The 19626-nt window shown below is 40.2% G+C and overlaps 1 protein-coding gene across 4 annotated transcripts in view; it reads right to left on the reverse strand.

The window, feature by feature from the left end:
* Window positions 1–17643, reverse strand: part of LUZP2 (leucine zipper protein 2) — a 329631-nt gene extending 311988 nt beyond the window's left edge. For 2 of the 4 annotated variants that reach the window (XM_007067922.4, XM_037899935.2), the window contains exon 1: window positions 17285–17626. In XM_007067922.4, coding sequence (XP_007067984.2) covers window positions 17285–17346 — 62 coding nt within the window. In that variant the 5' untranslated portion in view covers window positions 17347–17626. Of the gene's footprint in view, window positions 1–17284 lie in introns of all 4 variants that reach the window. The other 2 variants (XM_043549073.1, XM_043549074.1) reach the window with 2 other exon arrangements.
* Between the last annotated feature and the right edge of the window lie 1983 nt (window positions 17644–19626).

Here is a 19626-nt window from a genome sequence, read left to right on the forward strand (position 1 = left end):
AAGTAAAATACACTAAAAAGGGACAAAAATCTCAGTCCTTAAGAGCTTCAGACCAAGGCCAGAAACAGAGTCAGTTCAGAAATCAACTAAAGAGTTGTATGCCAATGTCATCCCTCAGACTTTATTGACTGGGGGAAGAGCAGTTTCAGAACAAGATATAAAGGAAGAAAGGAAAGTTGTTTGGGATGCTGTGACTGAATGCATGCCCGTATTTACACCCTACACACTATTATAATAATCTTTGTACAAAATATGACTTATATGGTATCATCTGAAAACTAATAACTTGCTGGTCAATATCATGGTGAAATCCATGTAGCAACATCATATGTAAAGTTATGAACATAAGGTGAAATTATGACTGAAGTGTGTTTACCAGACTAATTTGGGGAGTGGATTAACCTGTTTCTTAAAGACAAAAGACAAGTTGACACCTCTAGCCAGGTGTCATCAAAGCTGATGGACAAATCACCTATCATGTGGGCATCCTTTGGCAAGGAAGTGGGGCAGGAACAAACAGATCTGCACCTTAGCAAACAGACAGCATACTCCTTGACTCCACCCTCACAGTGAGAATGAACATTATTTAGTGGTAAACCTCAGGAAAATGCATTTCAAAGGGTGACAATTATAAAAGTGGGGGCAGAAAACACCCGACGTTCTCTCCCCATCTCTCTCTCCTTCACCTAAGCAACCAAAAGAAATAGCCTATGGAGTTTGTGGGAGAATCTGACTTGAAACCTGATCAGCAATAATGCTGGGAACATATAGTAAGAATATCACCTTGAACCAAGTCGAGTTTGTTAAGTTTTGAATACATCTTATCTTTATTTTTCTTGAAAGCATTTCTGATTTTAACCCCTTATACTTGTACTCACTTAAAATCTCTCTCTTTGTAGGCTAATAAACTTGTTTTATGCTTTAATGAAAACTATTACCAGCAAGAGAGTGAGTTTGTCTGTGGGGGGCGGAGGGTGAGAAAACCTGGATTTGTGCTGGAAATGGCCCATCTTGATGATCACTTTAGATAAGCTATTACCAGCAGGAGAGTGGGGTGGGAGGAGGTATTGTTTCATGGTGTCTGTGTATATAATAATGTCTTCTGCAATTTCCACAGTATGCATCCGATGAAGTGAGATATAGCTCGCGAAAGCTCATGCTCAAATAAATTGGTTAGTCTCTAAGGTGCCACAAGTACTCCTTTTCTTTTTGCGAATACAGACTAACACGGCTATTACTCAGAAACTAATCCAGTGTTGTCTTTCAACTCAATTCAATTTTAAAAGTACCAAACTGTTGTATATTGATCCCTTTAGAGGTGCAATGGACCTAATATACGTGGACTGTCCAGGAGAGGGCTGGACCATACAGAACACACATGGGGGGGGAATTTGAGATTCAGTGTAGTGGGGGTCACCCTGCACGTAGTAAGCAATGTGGCTGGTGTTTGCTGACAGGCTGCTGGGGTTGGAGCTGTTGGACTAGGGCTGTGGCTATACACAGACACTCAGGGTGTGACCTGAATGCTGTTTGTGAGCAGCCCACTTGGAGCTACAGCAGCAAAGCATTGGGAGGCACCTAAAGTTGCAGGGTGGGGGTGACAACCCCACTGTGGTCTGAATTGCACCCCAGAATGTCATAAGTACCTTAATCAGAAGGCTGTTGATCTGCACACAGACTCAAAATGAGGACAGACACATGGATTGATTTTTTATTAAAAAAATGTAAACACAGGAGAGGGCGTGCTACAGGGCTCCTACCATAAAACACACAACTCGGGGTAGGCTCTCCTCAGCCTAATCCCCAGAATCAGCTCTCTTGAAGTCCTAGCCCTGCAATGAGGACAAAGGGTGCTCAAGGGTAGGGATCTCAGCCTATTCCAAGAGCCCAAGACCATCAGCAAAATCCCTGCAGGAACAGAGCTAAAAGAGACTCAATATGGCCCTTGCTCCAGATTAAATCCCTGGCATTGGCATTAGCCAATCCGCACCTGCCCCCCTACCTGAAGCCCCTCTGCAAGTGTCTTCCTCCCTTGCTGCTGGGGCTGTCTCCCTTCACTGCTGGTCGCATCAAGTTCCCCTACCCACTGAGACACATGGATGGCATTTCTCAGTACAGTGACAACATGAAAGCTGATATGAAGTTAGCTGAGAGTGGGAGGAGATGAAGGACTTAGTTCATGAGTCCTCTTTGAGTAGGTTATCCTAGCATCAAGTGACTGCAAAGCAGCCACATGAGCCCCCAAGAATAGCCCTGCTGTGGGAATTTTGCAGGCAGGCCAGCGTGCCTATTGAGAAAGAAAAGGGGAGTGGTCACGGAGTCAGGACCATTAGTGCCTGGGCATAAATTAGAGCATCCCTCAGGGCAGCCCTGACCTGCACAAGAACAATCTGGCTCCCAACAACCTTGGATTCAAGGAAATGCAATTCATGTCCACCGTCCCCACATCAGCCCTGCTCGTCTCAGTACCAGCACAGGAATATATTTCTCCTAAAGGCAAGAGACCTTGGCAGGACATACAGGACCTGATTCTCTGTCCAGTTACACAAGTTGAACATCAGTGAAACTGCACTGACTTCAGTGTAAGAGTGTGTTGAATCAGACCTCACAGTAGTGAACAGAAGGCTTGGAAGAAAGGACGGACGGACGGACTGAGATGTAGTCAGGCATGGAGCTGTCTGGAGTACTGACAGAAAATCTCTTAAAATAAAAGGAGTACTTGTGGCACCTTAGAGACTAACCAATTTATTTGAGCATAAGCTTTCGTGATATGCATCCGATGAAGTGAGCTGTAGCTCACGAAAGCTTATGCTCAAATAAATTGGTTAGTCTCTAAGGTGCCACAAGTACTCCTTTTCTTTTTGCGAATACAGACTAACACGGCTGTTACTCTGAAACCTTAAAATAAAAGGTTTTTGTTGCTGAACTTCTGTGTGCCTGCTAAAATGAAAAGCAGAAATAATTACTGGTCTTAATTTTCTTGTATTTTTGCCTATTTAAAAATTAAGTAGCAATAGAAATTTTCAAACAAGGAAACCTGAACCTTGTGAAAATTCTGGGCCAAGGATGCTCAGATAAATATCAGAGGCCTAATTTTGATGTCACAGCTGTTTTACACCAGTGAGTAGCTCCATGACATAAATGGAGCTACACCTGATGGACAGGAAATTCAGTTCCCAGTTCTTTCGATGCTTAACTGAACTGACTCATAATACCTGTTTCAGTTCTGCCATTGCTAAATTGAGGGCTGATTCACCACTCTTTTACTCTACTTTTGCACTGGTGTAACTCCACTGATTACAATAAGTTTACAACACCATAAAATGTGAACAGTGGTGAATGAAGAACACACACTGCAGTGAGTGCATAAAAACCTTTAGCGTTCTTTAAAGAACATAACCTTTAAACCTAAATTGAAAGCTATTTTGTGCTTTTAATTAAACAATATTAGCATTTACTTGTGTTACCCTTTTCTTTTTCAGAGAACAAAGACTGACAATACAGCTTACCCAAAGAGGTGTTTTGTCTTACTTACTATAATCTCATAAAGGGCTCCATGTTAAAATAATCTTTCTTCAGTCACCAAATAAGCTTAATACACAGTACAAAATAGATTGGCAATAACATACTGCAGTGCCGTTTCAAAAGAAGTCAAAATTAAATTCCATTTTAAGCTGATGGTACAATGAAGCCATAAAAGGAGTTAAATGAGTATTTTGGTGAGTAATTACTGAAGCTGATCAAATCATTGATTTAAAGCTACTGCCTGCTACAAGTTTCACTGCAGTAGAGTCATGCCAGGCCAGTCAATGCCCCCAGTGACATGTATCCGCTGAACAATACAAACTTTCCTGTCAGCATTATTTTGTTTCTCTATCCCTCCCTCCTCAGCCATCTAAAATTTTACTGGTGGCCCACTGTGCCTCCGGATGGGATAGATGCACTCAGAAATCCATTGCTATTTCTCTTAATGGAGGCAAGCTCTTTCTGGTTTGTTCCTTAGTATCTCAAATCAGGGTATCAACCACTGCTCTAAAATAGACTGTGAAATAGGCGCCGACTCTGTCCTCATATGGCTACTGTATACAAAATAAAGTATCTTAGCCATAAAGATACACAAATAGTAATATAAAGCAAAAATGGGAAAAGAATTGGTGCAATCTGAAGGTCCACTCTTGGATTCTGTTCTGACTGCAAATTTATTTTCTCCCGCAGCCTTAGTGTATTCGTCCATGGGAGTAATAATACACTTATGAGCACAACTATTTTGAGGACAATGTCCAAAGCGTCTCAGCCAGCCTTAGAGAGAGCATGTATTTGAAAACAAATTTTCTTACAGTAATAATTGCCATGATTATATCTCAGGTTTTCAATATGTGTAGAAGCTGCTTTACACAGCAGCATGTTCATCTTTAATATTATTCTGCACTCTGAAAAATAAATGTATTCTTTGGTTACAGAAACTAATTACAGTATCTCTTATAGATTAATGGAGAGATTATTAGGGAGAAATAAGAGCATAAGAAACATTAACTGGTGAAACTTTTCAACACACCTCTCTCTGAGATGATCATTTCCACAGAAGTGATAGCATCAGTGATTTTTTTCATGTCTCCTTTAAACATATAGCAGTTTGATGTTGAATACAGATAAATATATACACATATATTTCACACTGAAAATAGCAGTTTTCTTGCTTCTGTCTCTCTCAACAGCTCGCAGCAATCTGAACCCCCAAATGCACACAGCACCCAAAGTCATTTGGATGAATGCTGATCTCAGTTACACTGATGTAAATCTGGGATAATTCCATAACTCAGTGGAATTACCTCAGATTTATATCAGGATCTGAATCATTTGTATTTTTTCCTATTCTCCCCTCCCTGCTCTCCTGCTTTTTCCTGATCAATGTTTCATCTAGAGCTTCCTTTATTCAGGTTCCTCTGATGTGAATATTTTAAGATGTGTATTAGAGGTACATAATAATAGTAGTAATTCTTAGCATTTCAATCGTGGCAATAATCGCTCTCAGACCAGTGACAAGTTTAAAGCCTAAAAAACAGATAAAATTCTGGCCTCATAGATTTCAGGTGGGAGTAATCCTGTGCAGGTGGAGGGCAACCCTTGGCCCCTGTGCTTGATTCATTCTGGGAGCTTAAATCTAACTAAAATGCACATTCCCCAAATCTGCAAAAACAATGAAAATGTTCTGCACCATGATTTTAACAAAGTTTTTCAACTGAAAACAAATGCAGTGAGCTGGAGCCAACAGCTTCAGCTTCAGTCCAGGGCAATATTAAGGGTTAATTCATCACTCCATATACAGTACCTGAATGCTCACTGCCAACTTTAATAAGTGATGTACATCTAATGTTAGCTTGATGATAAACATGTGAGAGATTCACACCAGCTAGATTTTTCCTCACTTCCAGCTCTTGTTATGACCACCCACTAATGAGGGGAGAAAGATTAATAGCTAGGATAGCTAGTGGAAAAAAGAGAAATAGTGAGAAAAATTCCCTCATTGGAGTAGTTTCCAAGCCCCAACCACCATTACAAAGTTCCTAATAAAAAGAGCCTAAAAGATACAAAATCTAGTGTGGTGCAGTGAGTGTAGGCCTTCTAAGCCCTAAAAGTCAGTGTCGCTCAGGAAACTTGAATATACTTGTGAGCATAAAAGGCCTGTGAGATGTATTTACAAAGAGTGAAAAAGCAATATGAATTTTAGATGGTTTTAGAGCTATCCTTTCTCAGCTGCCTAAATAAAAATATATAATTGTGCTTGTTTGGATTTCTAATTTTTTTTAAGGCTTTAGTACAAATCCAATGATACCGGTTTCTTTCAAATAAGCTCTTTACTTTTGCATATACCTTCACATATTAGAGGTGTGAATTTATTTGTATAGATAATACCATAGGAGCAATTTTTGTTCCCCTCCCATTTCTTTCAAATTCAAATGGGAGAAATTATAAAAATATTAGGCCTGGTCTACACTACACAAGATGACATAAGGCAGCGTGTCTACACTACATGTAAGTCTGTAGTGTAGATATGCACTTACAGTCAAAGGTTTCAATTCTGACAAATACATTTATCTCCAAATTTTGCTTCTGGCTTTTACCACTCATTTATTTTTTGCAATCTTCTTTTAATTTGGGTTGCTGACATTTCTATATAAGAAGAGAAAACAAAGAGACAGTAGAACACACACATGATGAATATACAGTGAACTTACAGAAAGATCTAAACAAAATCTGTTGGAAAATATGTGAATGATATTCAAACTAGATTTTTTATATTGGTAGCAGCAATAGTGGCCATCAATAATTATAACATGATAATAGCATGTGGGAGGATGGGGAAAGGGACTTCAGAATATAAAGAATGGCATTTCCTTATTCAGAAGTCTTATATCTGTGTGTTTTCATAGCTATACCTTTGGAGCCATTGGCACATCATGAAAGCTAGTCTAACCTCAACCCTATCATCTCCTATACCACCTCAATGTCTCCTATTTGTCTAACACAAATAGAACTATCTCCCAGCTTTCAACATGCCTGGAAGACATCAGCACCTGCATAAAAAGCAGCTGGCTGAAGATAACCTCTGGAAAGAGCGAGGTGGTGTAGGCACAGGGAAGAACTCACCACTTTAACAACATCAGTTCTCAGATTGTGTAGATGTTCCATGTCCTTTTGAACTACCCACTGCAACTAAATATATCCAAATAGTTATGTCCGCAAAAACACGGGTTTCCGCTTCCAGCTCACTATACCAACATGACCCATTTTATCACACCTCGACTTTGCCAGGGTGATCCACACATCTGTGATTCCCAAAGTATATTAATGTGATATATTATTAAGTAGGAACAAAAGTGCCAACTTTACAAAAAGCTCCAGCTGGATCCAGATGTGGCAGCCTGCTTACTCAGCAATGCTGGCTGTTGCAAGCACATCACCCCAGTTCTCATGGACCCACACAGGCTCTCTATTGAACATAGGGTCAAAATAAAAGGCTTTGGTCCCTGCCACAGAATTGGCTCAAGCTACCTGATGGACCATTTAACTCTATGAGACAGGAATATATTTTACCTCTCTCCATTCTGAAAACTGACTATTTATTCCTACCCTTTGTTTCCGATCTTTTAGCCAGCTACCCATTCTTGAGAGGACCTTCCCTCTTATCCCATGACAGCTTACTTTGCTTAAGAGGGACCTTGTCAAAGGCTTTCTGAAAATTAAATACAATATATCCACTGGATCCCCCTTGTCCACATGCTTGTTGACCCCCCTCAAAGAATTCTAGTAGATTGGTGAGGCGTAATTTCCCTTTACAAAAAACATGGTGACTCTTCCCCAACAAATTGTGGTAATCTGTGTATCTGACAATTTTGTTCTTTACTATAGTTTCAACCAGTTTTGCTGGTACTGAAGTCAGGCTTACCAGCCTATAATTGCTGGGATCACTTCTAGAGCCCTTTTTAAAAATTGGCGTCACATTAGCTATCCTCCAGTCATTTGGTACAGAAGCTGATTTAAATGATAGATTACAGACTACAGTTAGTAGTTCTGCAATTTCACATTTGAGTTCCTTAAGAACTCTTGTGTGAATACCATCTGGTCCTGGTAACTTATTACTGTTTAGTTTATCAATTTGTTCCAAAACCTAATGACACCTCTAATGACATCTCAATCTAGGACAGTTCCTCAGATTTGTCACCTAAAAAGAATGGCTCAGGTTTGGGAAATCTCCCTCTGCCCCAACAGCGAGAGAGTACTTTGGCCTTTGTGGCTATTTCAGTACTGATAATGAGTATTAAATATGAAGCTGATCCATTTCAGCAATGAATACCACTCCAGAACTAGGATTTGCCCCCTCTTGCAGAAATGTTACCTTTTAAGACTTAGGAAGTGAAATGTGAGCAAAAACTATGATTGCCCCTCCCCCCACCTCACACTTGGATAGTTGTCTCTGTTTGAGTACATATTTAATTTGCTGTACCAGGGGGAACAAATTACTCTCCCTCAACAACCAAGCTAAAGCTACCTCAAGTACATCCTCTTTTTACCACCTGGTCAATTCAATTTCTCACACTTTTTACTTCTCTCATCTACATTTCAGTAAAGTCTCACCTTTCTCCTGCCCAATACCACAGGCTAATCTGTAGCAAACAACAAACAGAAAAGTCAGTCCAAAATTATGAAGCAGGGATGGAGAAAAAAAAATCACCAAGAAGATATACACATTGTGCACAATTTATTACCCTGGCTCCTACCATCATAGGCTCAGGAGGTTGTTACAGTTCACCTAGCAATTCTAAGTTAGGGAACCACAGGAACTGCCTCTACTGCTGTCACTCCTCTGGCCCATGTCAATGAAGCCACCTAAGCACCTGAAATGCAGCATCAAATACTGCTAATCCAACTGCCATATAATACTCTAAAAGGAATCCTGTTGCTTACCAGTGGCAATAATGATGAAATAATTCTTTCCCTTCTCCAACCACTGAAGCAATTATCAGGAACCGCAAGAGTTATTGAAAGTATGATAGGTTGTAATAGATGCAGCAGCAGTAATTACAGTGATCACCCACAACACCATAAACCCATGTATGCCTTATTCAGAATAGAGGGCACTCTAATACCATGATGGGTGGCTGGATAGATAGTGGCATGGAGGAGGTAACATCCATATCATTACTTTTTTCTGAATGAGGGTGTGTTGGGCTGGAGGAGTTAAAAATATGGCAAAAATTAGGAGTAAAGTTATACTGCTGCTCAAGGTACAGTCAAAAGGAAAGAAGGATTGTTTGTGGTTAGTGCACTGGACTGAGATTCAAGTGATACGGGTTCAACTGACAACTCTGCGACACTTGGGCAAGTCACTTAACTTGTGTGTGTCTCAGTTCCCCATCTGTAAAATGGGGATAACACTTCCCTTCCGCTGAGAGGTATTGTGAGCATAAATGAATGAATGTTTGTGAGATACTAAGACGACACAATGACGGGGACACGTAAATAGATATAAATATAGTTCAGAGCACTCTCTCAGAAATTACAGGCTTAATATTCACCAGCTGGAAACACTGCAACCTCACCTTTCTCAAGGAGCAGGACCACCTCAGGGATGCAGCATTTAATTGATCTCCTCCCACTAGCTCTGTGTGCCTTTTGTAAATATTAGTTGGTGGGTATTAGGGCATTTCACACACATCCTTTTTGTTCAAACTTAATATATATTTTAAAATAGCATACATTCATTTTTCTTTCTCCCTCAATTCACTGAAGTCTGATCCTGTTTCTGCCAATTCAACTATAATGAGGAGCAATAAAAGTAGAGGAACTAGGAATTATTGCTCCTCTTCATAAAGAGAACATACAATAAAAATGTAAATTTATGTAAATATACAATAAATGTAATTTTCTAACATACAGTACCCCAAGGAATGTGAGGACTATTGTACGGTGAAGACGAAGATATTGTTAATATAGGTATGGGAGGAAGCTAAAAATATATTTCAATTCACCTTCCATCACTTTAAAACGATGTGTAAAAATAGCTATTTAACACACCTTCAGATTTATTCTCTCATATTCCTGTGGCACTCAGCACTGTAGTTGTGTCTGAAGAGTTAAATGTAATAATTGAATACCACTTATAACCTGCATCTGAAACCTGGACTGAATATTACAGATTAAAGGATACTAGAAAGAGTAGAGACAGATCTACACCAAATACTCTCTGTCTTGGATATAGGGAATATTTATGGATTTGGTCCCTGCAAGGCAGCTAAAAACCCATTGAATAAACCAAGGTAATAAGAAAGCACAACATTTTCTACATATCAAATCAATATATGACTTAGCAATTCTTATAATGTAGCACTGAAAAGATAAATATCTGAGAACAGGTCTTAATTAAACATAGAAACAATATCAAAACACAGTCTAATGAAAAAGGACAAATAGTAATATAATTGATTGAGAGTGAACAGCATGCAGTAGTAACAACTAATACATGTCCACAGTTAGAACCACCACCAAAAAAAGACTGGCAGCACTAGATCTCATTTAGCATCAGTCTGCATGCAAAAAAACTACTGAATTCAAACTGCAAAAGCCAAAAGTAACTTCTACTGCAATTTTAGTTGGCATCAGTGCAATGCTACAAAATGCATAACAACCAACCAGAGCCTTACTTTGCTATTGTATCCTTTCACAGTGAATTCTAGGGAGCTTCATCATTTAAAAACAAACGAACAAAAAAAACCTATGAGCTCTTTTTTTGGAGGTTCAAAAAAGTTTTAGGGGGGTCTTAAAATGTCATTTAAAAAAATAATAATTCAGACCTTTGTGGTTTTTTCTAGCAAGGGACAGAAATTAAAGCGCCAAACTATCACACAAGAAGCTATTTTTGTGGTACTTTGGGCCAAAACAGGAAATCCCAAAAGTCTCATGATAAACCCAGCTATTGAGGTTTTCTATTCAGTTTCACGGACTCAAGAGGTCTCTTAACTTTGGGGCACTTTTCCTGACTTAACCTTACCGATTGACATGCATCAGATAAAACAGTTCCCACGTTCTTCTTTTCAACCATAAATTAGTTCGCTGGAAAAGAAAGTCACAGAGGAATAAAACCCTTTGACATTACGTATAGGTGTATAAACATAGCGTAAGACGTAAGGGGAAATAGAACTGATATGTAGAGTTATACCCAGACATACCAATCTCAATGATAGATCATGAACATATGGAGAAAGCAAATCCCCTATTCCATAAATTAAAAGATCCATGGACAATTACTGAATCACTATCCATTATGTGATAAGGCTAGCGTTGAGAGTCATATTCTGTAAAGTGCTGAGCATCCTTCTCTCTCAGCAAGATTACTGGAAGTTATGGGCACTAAGCACCTCTTGTCTCTTTCAGGATTAGACCCTAAATCATAAGTAATTATATCGTGGTTGGGGCAAATCAGCTCCATTGAAATCAATGCAATTAAACCAGGGATGGATTTGGCGGATTATGTTTAATAGAAATCAAGGGAATTGACTGGCATTAATATACTGAACAAATAATCAGGTGTGGTTGCAGTTCAGCAAAACGGCCCATGAGGAGCATCCATCTGGACATACTGTACTGCTGCTATACAACACCAAATACCACTTGCCACCCTGTCCCAACGCACAAACCCCATTTACCAGGCACGTATCACCATCCTGTTTGCTAGAAATCAAAACGCCTTAATATCCAAGAAAACCAGTTCTGAGATGGTAAACATATGAAATTAATTGTAAGCAGTCAGTGCCCCCTGAATTCCTGAAGGAATTCAGAAAGAACAACATAAAGGTGGTCTCTATTACTCACAAATCCTATGGACACATCAGCTGCTCTTTCCAGCCAGCATGGTAGTTCCTGTCTGAGACTACCTGTCTCCAGAACTCTCCTACACACCAAGCCTGCCATCATGGGGAAAAGGAAGGGCACTCCTGTACTCCAAGATTGTGGTCTCTCAGAGAGCAACCTTTCGGTATGCAGCACTAGCTGATGCCAAACATGTCTGAGGCTTGTTTTTCCACCTAGAAGGGCAGGAAGGAGCCCTTTCTAGTCACTTTCATCTTCCAGTAGCAGCATAATTAATGTTTACAACATGGGGAAGATTTTAGTTTAGGAGAAATGTTTTAAACATTTTGCTTTATCATCAATCTAATACACTCTAGGACACCCACATTTAACCTTCCACCAGATTTAACAGTGGGCATAGGAATACTTCAAATGTATCTGCTGAAGGAAAAACAATATTCCAAATACCACCTACATATTACCTAACAATAGACACCAAAGCAAACAGGTGCTGTGAACAGTGATGAGCAACGGAGAGAGCAAATTCAACCTTTAAGGGTAGGTATATCAAAAATGCCATTAAAAAAACCATGACTGGTCCATGCCAACTGACTTGGGCTCCCAGGACTCACGCTAAGGGGTGTTTAGGTGCAGTGTAGATGTTCAGTCTTGGGCCAGAGCACATGCAATAGGACCTGTGAGGTAGGAGGGTCACAGAGTTCAGGCTCCAGCCTGAGCTTGAATGTCTACACTGAAATTAAACAACCCTTTAGCTCGAGCCCTGTGAGCCTTAGTCATTCAGCACGGACCAGCCACGGGTGTCTAATTGCAGTGTAGACACATCCTAAAAGTAGTAAGGTGACACTTCTAGTGAAAAGGCATACTAGCCATCGGATGAAGGTTCCTCCACTCCCTCCTCTGCAACTTCTAGAAGCAGAGGCGTACCAGATCAAAATATGTGCCTTCACTAGCAGCATGCCAGCACTTCTCTACCAGAAATTACCAACCAACCTTCATCCCATCACAAGTCACTGAGGTAGTATTTGTTCTTCTGAAATGAATTCCTGACTGCTTTGAAGTAGCAATTTAAGATTGGTGTGGAATTGTGCTATTAAAAATGCTATCATCCATTCCCCTGCTATTAAACTAATATGACTTGATTTTACTCCTGTTATTTGTACACCCATTTCATTATTTTCTTTATTAGCAACATTAGTATTATTAAACTGCATTTTGCAGTGCTTATAGCTATGGTGTCGAGCGTAACATCCTGTTTCAATCAAATTACACTGTGTTTTGATCACTATCAGACTTTGTTTATACAGAAAAGGGTTTGCCACCACAGGACAGGGACAGATGAGTTTCATAACAGGCTTCCAATAACCAAGCGGAGACATAGTACCATGAACATTGTTTTAGGTGAGTTTACAGGAAAATATAAGCTTTCATTATGATGGGTGAACCTCAACTATCTAGGGCCAGTGCCTGAAGTCCAGACTTAAACAAAATGTTCAATGAAATCAAAGAGTTAAATATCTGGCCTTTAGAGGATAGATTTAAATAAGCATGCAGAAGAGCGAGCATTTACGTGAACTTATTCAAAACCTCATTTGTCTATATAAGATGGGCTAGAAATCTTATGAAATCTCCAGTATTTAGTATACGAACCTGCAGCTAACTGATAGAGGCACACTCTTGTACCCAGATAGATCACTGGGGCTCCACGAGAGACCTCAGGAATGCCTGCATGTTGTCAATTAGAGAATCAGGGCCTTAGACTGTAAGCTTTTCAGAGCAGAGACTGTCTCTTCATATGTATTTGCATAGCATCTAGCACAGAGGTGGGCAAACTACGGCCCGCAGGCCACATCTGGCCTGCGGGACCATCCTGCCCAGCCCCTGAGTTCCCGGCTGGGGAGGCTCGCCCCTGGCCCCTCCGCCGCAGCGACGCCAGCGCTCTGTCCCACCGCTCCTGATGGGCAGAGTGGGTGGCGTGGCTGGCTCCGGCCAGGTGGTGGGGCTGCGAGCTCCTGCCGCTCTGAGCGGCATGGTAACGGGGCAGGCAGCAGGTTCCAGGGGGCAGTCACGGGACGGGGAACAGGTGGGGTTGGATAGGCATGGGAGTCCGGGGGAGCCTGTCAGGGGTGAGGTGTGGATAGGGGTCGGGGCAGTCAGGTGACAGGCAGAAGGGGGGAGGGGTTGGATAGGCGGTGGGGTCCCAGGGGGATGGATAGGAACAGACGTCCCGGGAGGGGGCGGTCAGGGGGTGAGGAGCAGGCGGGGTTGGATGGGTCGGGGGTTCTGAGGGGGGCCATCAGGGGGCGGGAAGTGGGAGGGGGTGCATAGGGGCAGGGGCCAGGCCACTTGGGGAGGCCCAGCCTTCCCTACCCGGCCCTCTATAGAGTTTCACAACACCTATGTGGCCCTCGGGCCAAAAAGTTTGCGCACCCCTGACCTAGCACAACAGGGCCCCAGTCCTGACTGACTGAGGCCTCTGGGTGCTACAGCAATATAACATTTTATAAATAATATTTTTCATCATTCCTAATGCATAGGAAATACTAGGAGAACATAGTTTGGTCCTTCCAAAAGCAGGAAGTGCAAAAGCGTGTAAAAACTGACCACAAAAAAGAAAGAAAGTTATCCAAACTTTTCCAAACTTTAGAAAAGGTCCCCTTGGGTACACTTAGGGTTGACATTTTTACAGAGTTGCTGGTCCCTACCTCTAAAAAGCCTCATCCTGGAGTTGTTATTCATGCAGTAGCTAGTGACGTCAATGGTGTTTATTAAATCAAACCTCAGATGTTTGCAATTGTTCACAGCACCAAATAATCATCATTTAGAGAAATCACTGGGATTTGAGAAACACCAAAAAAATAAACAAACAGGATATATTAAAAATAATATTTGCTTCAACAGCTTTAGGTTTTCTTTGCAGTGACACATGATGGGCCAGATCCTCAGCTGGTGCATATCAGCACAGATCCAGCTGGGGATCTGGACCCCATATTTATGAAAAAATCTACACATTTCAGTTAATAAAAACCTGCAGTAGTCACCACAACAGAAACTTTGTTCTTTTTGGCCTCTGTAAATCCCAAAAGTAAAATCATGTGCACCATGTGTTACGTCAATGCAAATATGTTTAATATTAGGTTTCTCTGCAGAGGCCTCACAAAACTATAACAATAAAGTGATGCAAGGAAGATGACCTCTCCAAATGCCAAAGAGGAATAAATGGCAACTGCCCACATTTCTCATCAAGTAATTGCTCACTGATTTCAGCACCCACAAACAGGTTACACAGAGATTGCCCTGCATACACGACAACTTGAGAGGAAAGCACTTCTAAAGAAATCTCATGGTAGAAAACTTATTACTACTCATGATCTTTTCTTTGCCTGAGCTAAGCGGTTTCACACAGCAGGATAATAGGTTCCCCTTTTTGCTAAAGCAACTGTTCCTGCAAAGCTGCTCTGTTTGGGTTCCAGCCTACACATTAACCATATGTTGGCAAGAACTATTAAATGCCACATACATAACGGCCTTCTGATGAAACAGACTAAAGCACAATCTCCTCCCAGTGAACGACATATTGATAGCACTGTATTGTTTTTTTAACTCCCGTCATGATCGCAAGAAAATCGCTCCATTGTTTAGATAGTCAGTACAACTGAGAAATAAAAAAAATGCTCTAATATGGCATTTCATTGTTTCAGGACATTTCCTTTTGTATACCTACAAATCCCCATTTTTAGAGTCCCACTTACTTTTCTGCTGAACGGAACATCCAGCACGGTTTCACAGGAATAGCATAAGTAACAGCTGCATCTTACAATCTATGATTCAGAACCCTGATATTAACAATTGAAACAGGAATTTAGATTGAAATCTCTCTGCCTGAATGTTGATTCTTATTAAGAACTGTAATCATTGCATTTGTGTACTATTTATTAGATCTCATAGTAACTGATCATGTGCCACTCAAATCTATCTCTAAGTTTTCTGTTTGTTTTTCTGGAGTTACACTGATCACATATGGCATTCAAACGTCGACTTCAACTTTCTATTCATACTTTGGCAAATTGCAGTGGGAAGTAAAATCCAATTTTAAATCATGAGCTATTTACTGAAGTTCACATATGTATGCAAGCACTGCTTTTCTTGTTAAGATGACAGATTTCCTTTTTAATGCTTTTGGGCCAGATCCTCAGTTGCAGCTTCGGCTCTGCCCCTTTATCTTTGCCAAAGTATATTATTTTTTTTTATGAAATATGGAAATATGTGATAATTCCCTTTATTTCCTTCATTTTAACTAACAGATAGATTGGCTGCCAATGAATCCCTCATAAAGGACTTCACTCAGAAGCCCATTTAAGATGAAAAATTACATCTGGAAAGGTTGGCTCTCTGTTCCCCCCTTTTAAATTCAACTCCAGTGCAATTTAGCAAAGAATATACAATTTTAAGATAAAGTAAAATTATTCATCTGAATTTCACAAGACTGATACTGAATGTTTCTTCAGTCTACTTATTAAATCAAAAGGGATCCATGGATAATTACTGAATCACAACACAAAGACTCAAAAGGGAATTGCAAGATATTTCAAAGAATACTGGAGTGATTCACAGTGATTGGGACTGACTAATATTAAAACCTAAATCAAAAATATTTTAAAAAGACATGAAGAGGAGTAAGACATTCCACCATTCTGGCATATTTCACCAACATTCAAACCTTTGGTAAGCCTGCAACTTCACTCTCTGCATTCTGACCCATTTCTTCTCTCACACACCTGCAGGTGTGAGGTACTCATTTTCAAACATGAGTTAAATATGAACTTCCACCATCCCTTAGATTAGGGGGCAGTTAGAGCTTAAAATGGGAAGTTATCATCCATATCAGTGTTATCTGCAGATTTTATGACAAGATACTAGGAATAAGTGGATGGACATAGTTCCCTGATATACACAAACATACACTCTGTGATTACATGCCCCAGGGATGTAGAAGTTTACTGAGTACTTATTAACAAACAGAGAAATGTCAGTTAGTTGTTAAGCATCAGGAAGCTAGAAAGCTTGTGTCAACAGCAGTGTCATTTGAAAATGTCTTCACCTAACATACCTAGTATGTACAAAGTATTAACTTTCCATCAGTGAACAATGTGACAGTAGGATAGCGTGTTGTAGCTTTACCTTTCCTTTGCTGCACATGCTATGCCTCCGGCATTGTGAACATACTCTCTCCTAGGAAAATTTATATCTCAGAATGGTGCACAGTCAAGCCCCGATTTTAACCTGTAATAGACAATGTTCCTGTTTTCCCCATGGTGTATTGTACATTACAGGAGAGAGTAATGTTTCTAGATAGCAATAACTTTTTAACATGTTGTCAGGCATCCTGCTGCCACTGCAGCATCTTTCCTGTGTTTAAGATGAAAAACAATAAACCTTAAAATAGGCTATGTTCAGATGTAAAACCCTCACTGCAGTAAGACTGTTCCAGTGTTTATTTTATTTTTGCACTCTAATGGGGAAAATGTTTATTATGATCTCAATTTCTGTTCTTTGGCTCCCTGATTTGCACTGGTACACGGTCCCCTTGTTATAATTGCACCGTATATCAAGCTTATTGTTGTGAAACATTTTGTTTCATCACAAAAGCTTTCGGTTATTGTAGAGCAATCAGCTTTCCTGGGAAAAAGGCAAGGGCATAAATAAGCTGGAGTAATCAAGTGAAGATTCAGAATCTCTCAAAGTATCTGGGGTGGAGGCGAGGGGAAATGGAATACCGGTAATTTGAAGAAAAGACACTCTGAACTTACAACCATGGAAGAAGCTGGAATCTCTATGATTTGAGAGAGAAGAATGAATCTTAAAGACAAACAGCAGACAAAACAAGAGAACTCCAAGTAAAATAGCTTTCTGTACTCACCTAGTGCTGAAAACTAGAACAGGGAAAAGAGGCAGCAAGTAACAAGCTGAGATGAATTTCATATTGTAGATTGTCTTTTGTTTTTTTCTTTGTTTCTTTCTCTGTATCCTCTTTTCTTTCTTTCCCCGTGCTGCTGATTTCCACAGCTCTTCTTCTCAGAGCAGCATGCTCCGGTGTGCAAAGGTCTGTAGATCTGGAAAAGGAGACAGACCAACAGACTGACTAATGAAGGGAGCTTAGCGTGGGGTTTGAGCTTCAGGAGTGATGTCACAGGCAGTGGAGCTGCTGTTGCAAGCCTACTGCCTGATAGGCTGTGATTATTCAACACAGTGACTCTATTGATGTCCTGAAGGATTTGTTATTACTAGCAGTTTAAGTGGCAACTGGGGAGGGAAAACACAGTGGATGACACTTAACTCTAAGGTTATAAGAGTGCATAGCTGACTTGCAGATTTTGCCTGGAAGAGTGAAGAAAAATAATACATAACAAATCTACCCTAGTTATAAGTTGCGTTGCCTACCAGACGGGGATCTGTACGAAGTTCATTGTAGAAAAGTAGGTACTACTTATTTAAGGTAACAATCAACCTGATGTATCCCGCTGTCCTCTGCAAAGTAGGAATTAAACCTTATTATTCTAATTTGATATTCATAGAATCATAGCTTGATGCTAGTAGTAAAACGAGAAGAGCAGAAATAGGTTTATATATTTTGAAATGTTTATGTCATCTTTACAAAACATTAATTGCCAAGAGACACTCTTAAGAGGCTTCAGATTTATGGTTTTTTCTTTCTGTGTTTATGGGCTTTCTGATCTTGATTTAAACAAGTTAGTGGTTGATAGAGGTGCTTGCAGATTTTAATCTGCTATTTCCTCTCTCTGGGGGTAAAGTCATCAGGTGGTAGAGAATGAAGCCCCTCACTCTCTCCTCTCAAATAGTGTGTGTCAGAAATAAAAGGTACTAAATGTCCTTACCTTGCAAGTGATACAGACTACAGTACATAGCACATAATAAATGTTCAGCATCTAAAGTATGGAAGAAGTGTAGAATTTAAACAGAGAAGTTTTATGTAATGAGAACAGCTTTTTCTGCAAAGTGAATAAGGCAGCTTTGGTCATAAGGAAAGGGAGCTTGAGTTGTTTCCATTCTTACTTGCTCATGTAAAAAAGGGGTCTGAATTTTTAAAGTTCAATAATGTATTCTAGAGGGAAGCTTTCAGATTTAAACCCACATTTCTATTGCTCCCTGTTGAGGAGAATGGGAGAAATTTGAACACCATTACAATAATTACAGATCTACTAATTGCAGTGAGTGGGAGCTCGGACCACAATACTGGCCTCCGGGGAATTAGTCAGACTTTCCCAACACACACAAATAAAACCAATACAATTCAACTCACTTTTGAAAAGTGTGTCATTTGGGAAATAAAATGACAGCACACATCGCTAAAATATAGGAACTCTGACCGCTTCCCCAATAAGCGTTTCCTAGTAGTAGCTTCCTGGTTCGATATGGTTGGTCTTCAGTTCAGCACAATTCTCCACAGCTTGGGAACTATATTAATTTGAGGCAATATTTTTGTTGTTTTCCACATTACACACCACTATCAAAGAGGGTTATGTTACCATGGTTATTCATGATCGGAGAGTAAAAAGGTCATAAAAAGCACAGCCTGCCTGTCAGTTTCTCGCCCAGAAAATGCCAAACTTTCCAGGCTACCAGGGGCCTCACCTACAGCCATATGCCAATAGTTTAATCCTTCCCTCATCGCCCTACGTGCATACGAAGTTGACTGATGAAAGGGCAATGGTGCATCAGGGGAATGCACCAAAGCCAGATGAGCCTGCAGTGAGCTTTTGGAACCTCATGCAGTTCTACAACGTGAATCGTTATTTCTGAATTCTGTTACTGTTCTCCCTCTTTGCAGAGGTTGTGTCTTTTGTGGGAAATTACAGGGCCCAAAGTCTTCTTTTTTCCTGACATTTTGGCCATGCTGTCCTGAGAGATCTCAAATCCACAAATGGCACATTAGTATGTGACAGAGATTGTATTGTATAGCTACACAGAAGTACTGTTAAGTGACCATCATTCTACCACTTGTGTTCAGCACTCTTGCTTGCATTTGCTATATCCTAACCAGACAAAACTACTGAATGCAGAGATGCATGAAAATATGTTCTAGGTCTGATTAATGATGCATGTGTGCAGTGTCAAGCAAAACAGGGCCCTGCCCTTTCACAATACAAGTAAGTAAGTAATTACTCCATTAAGGTATTTTCCTGAACGATGTAGTCAGATTAACCAGCAATATCCTCTTAAGCAACTTGGAGGTCATAGGAA

The sequence above is a fragment of the Chelonia mydas genome, chromosome 6 (assembly GCF_015237465.2).
Source record: "Chelonia mydas isolate rCheMyd1 chromosome 6, rCheMyd1.pri.v2, whole genome shotgun sequence".
Taxonomy (NCBI): Eukaryota; Metazoa; Chordata; order Testudines; family Cheloniidae; genus Chelonia; species Chelonia mydas.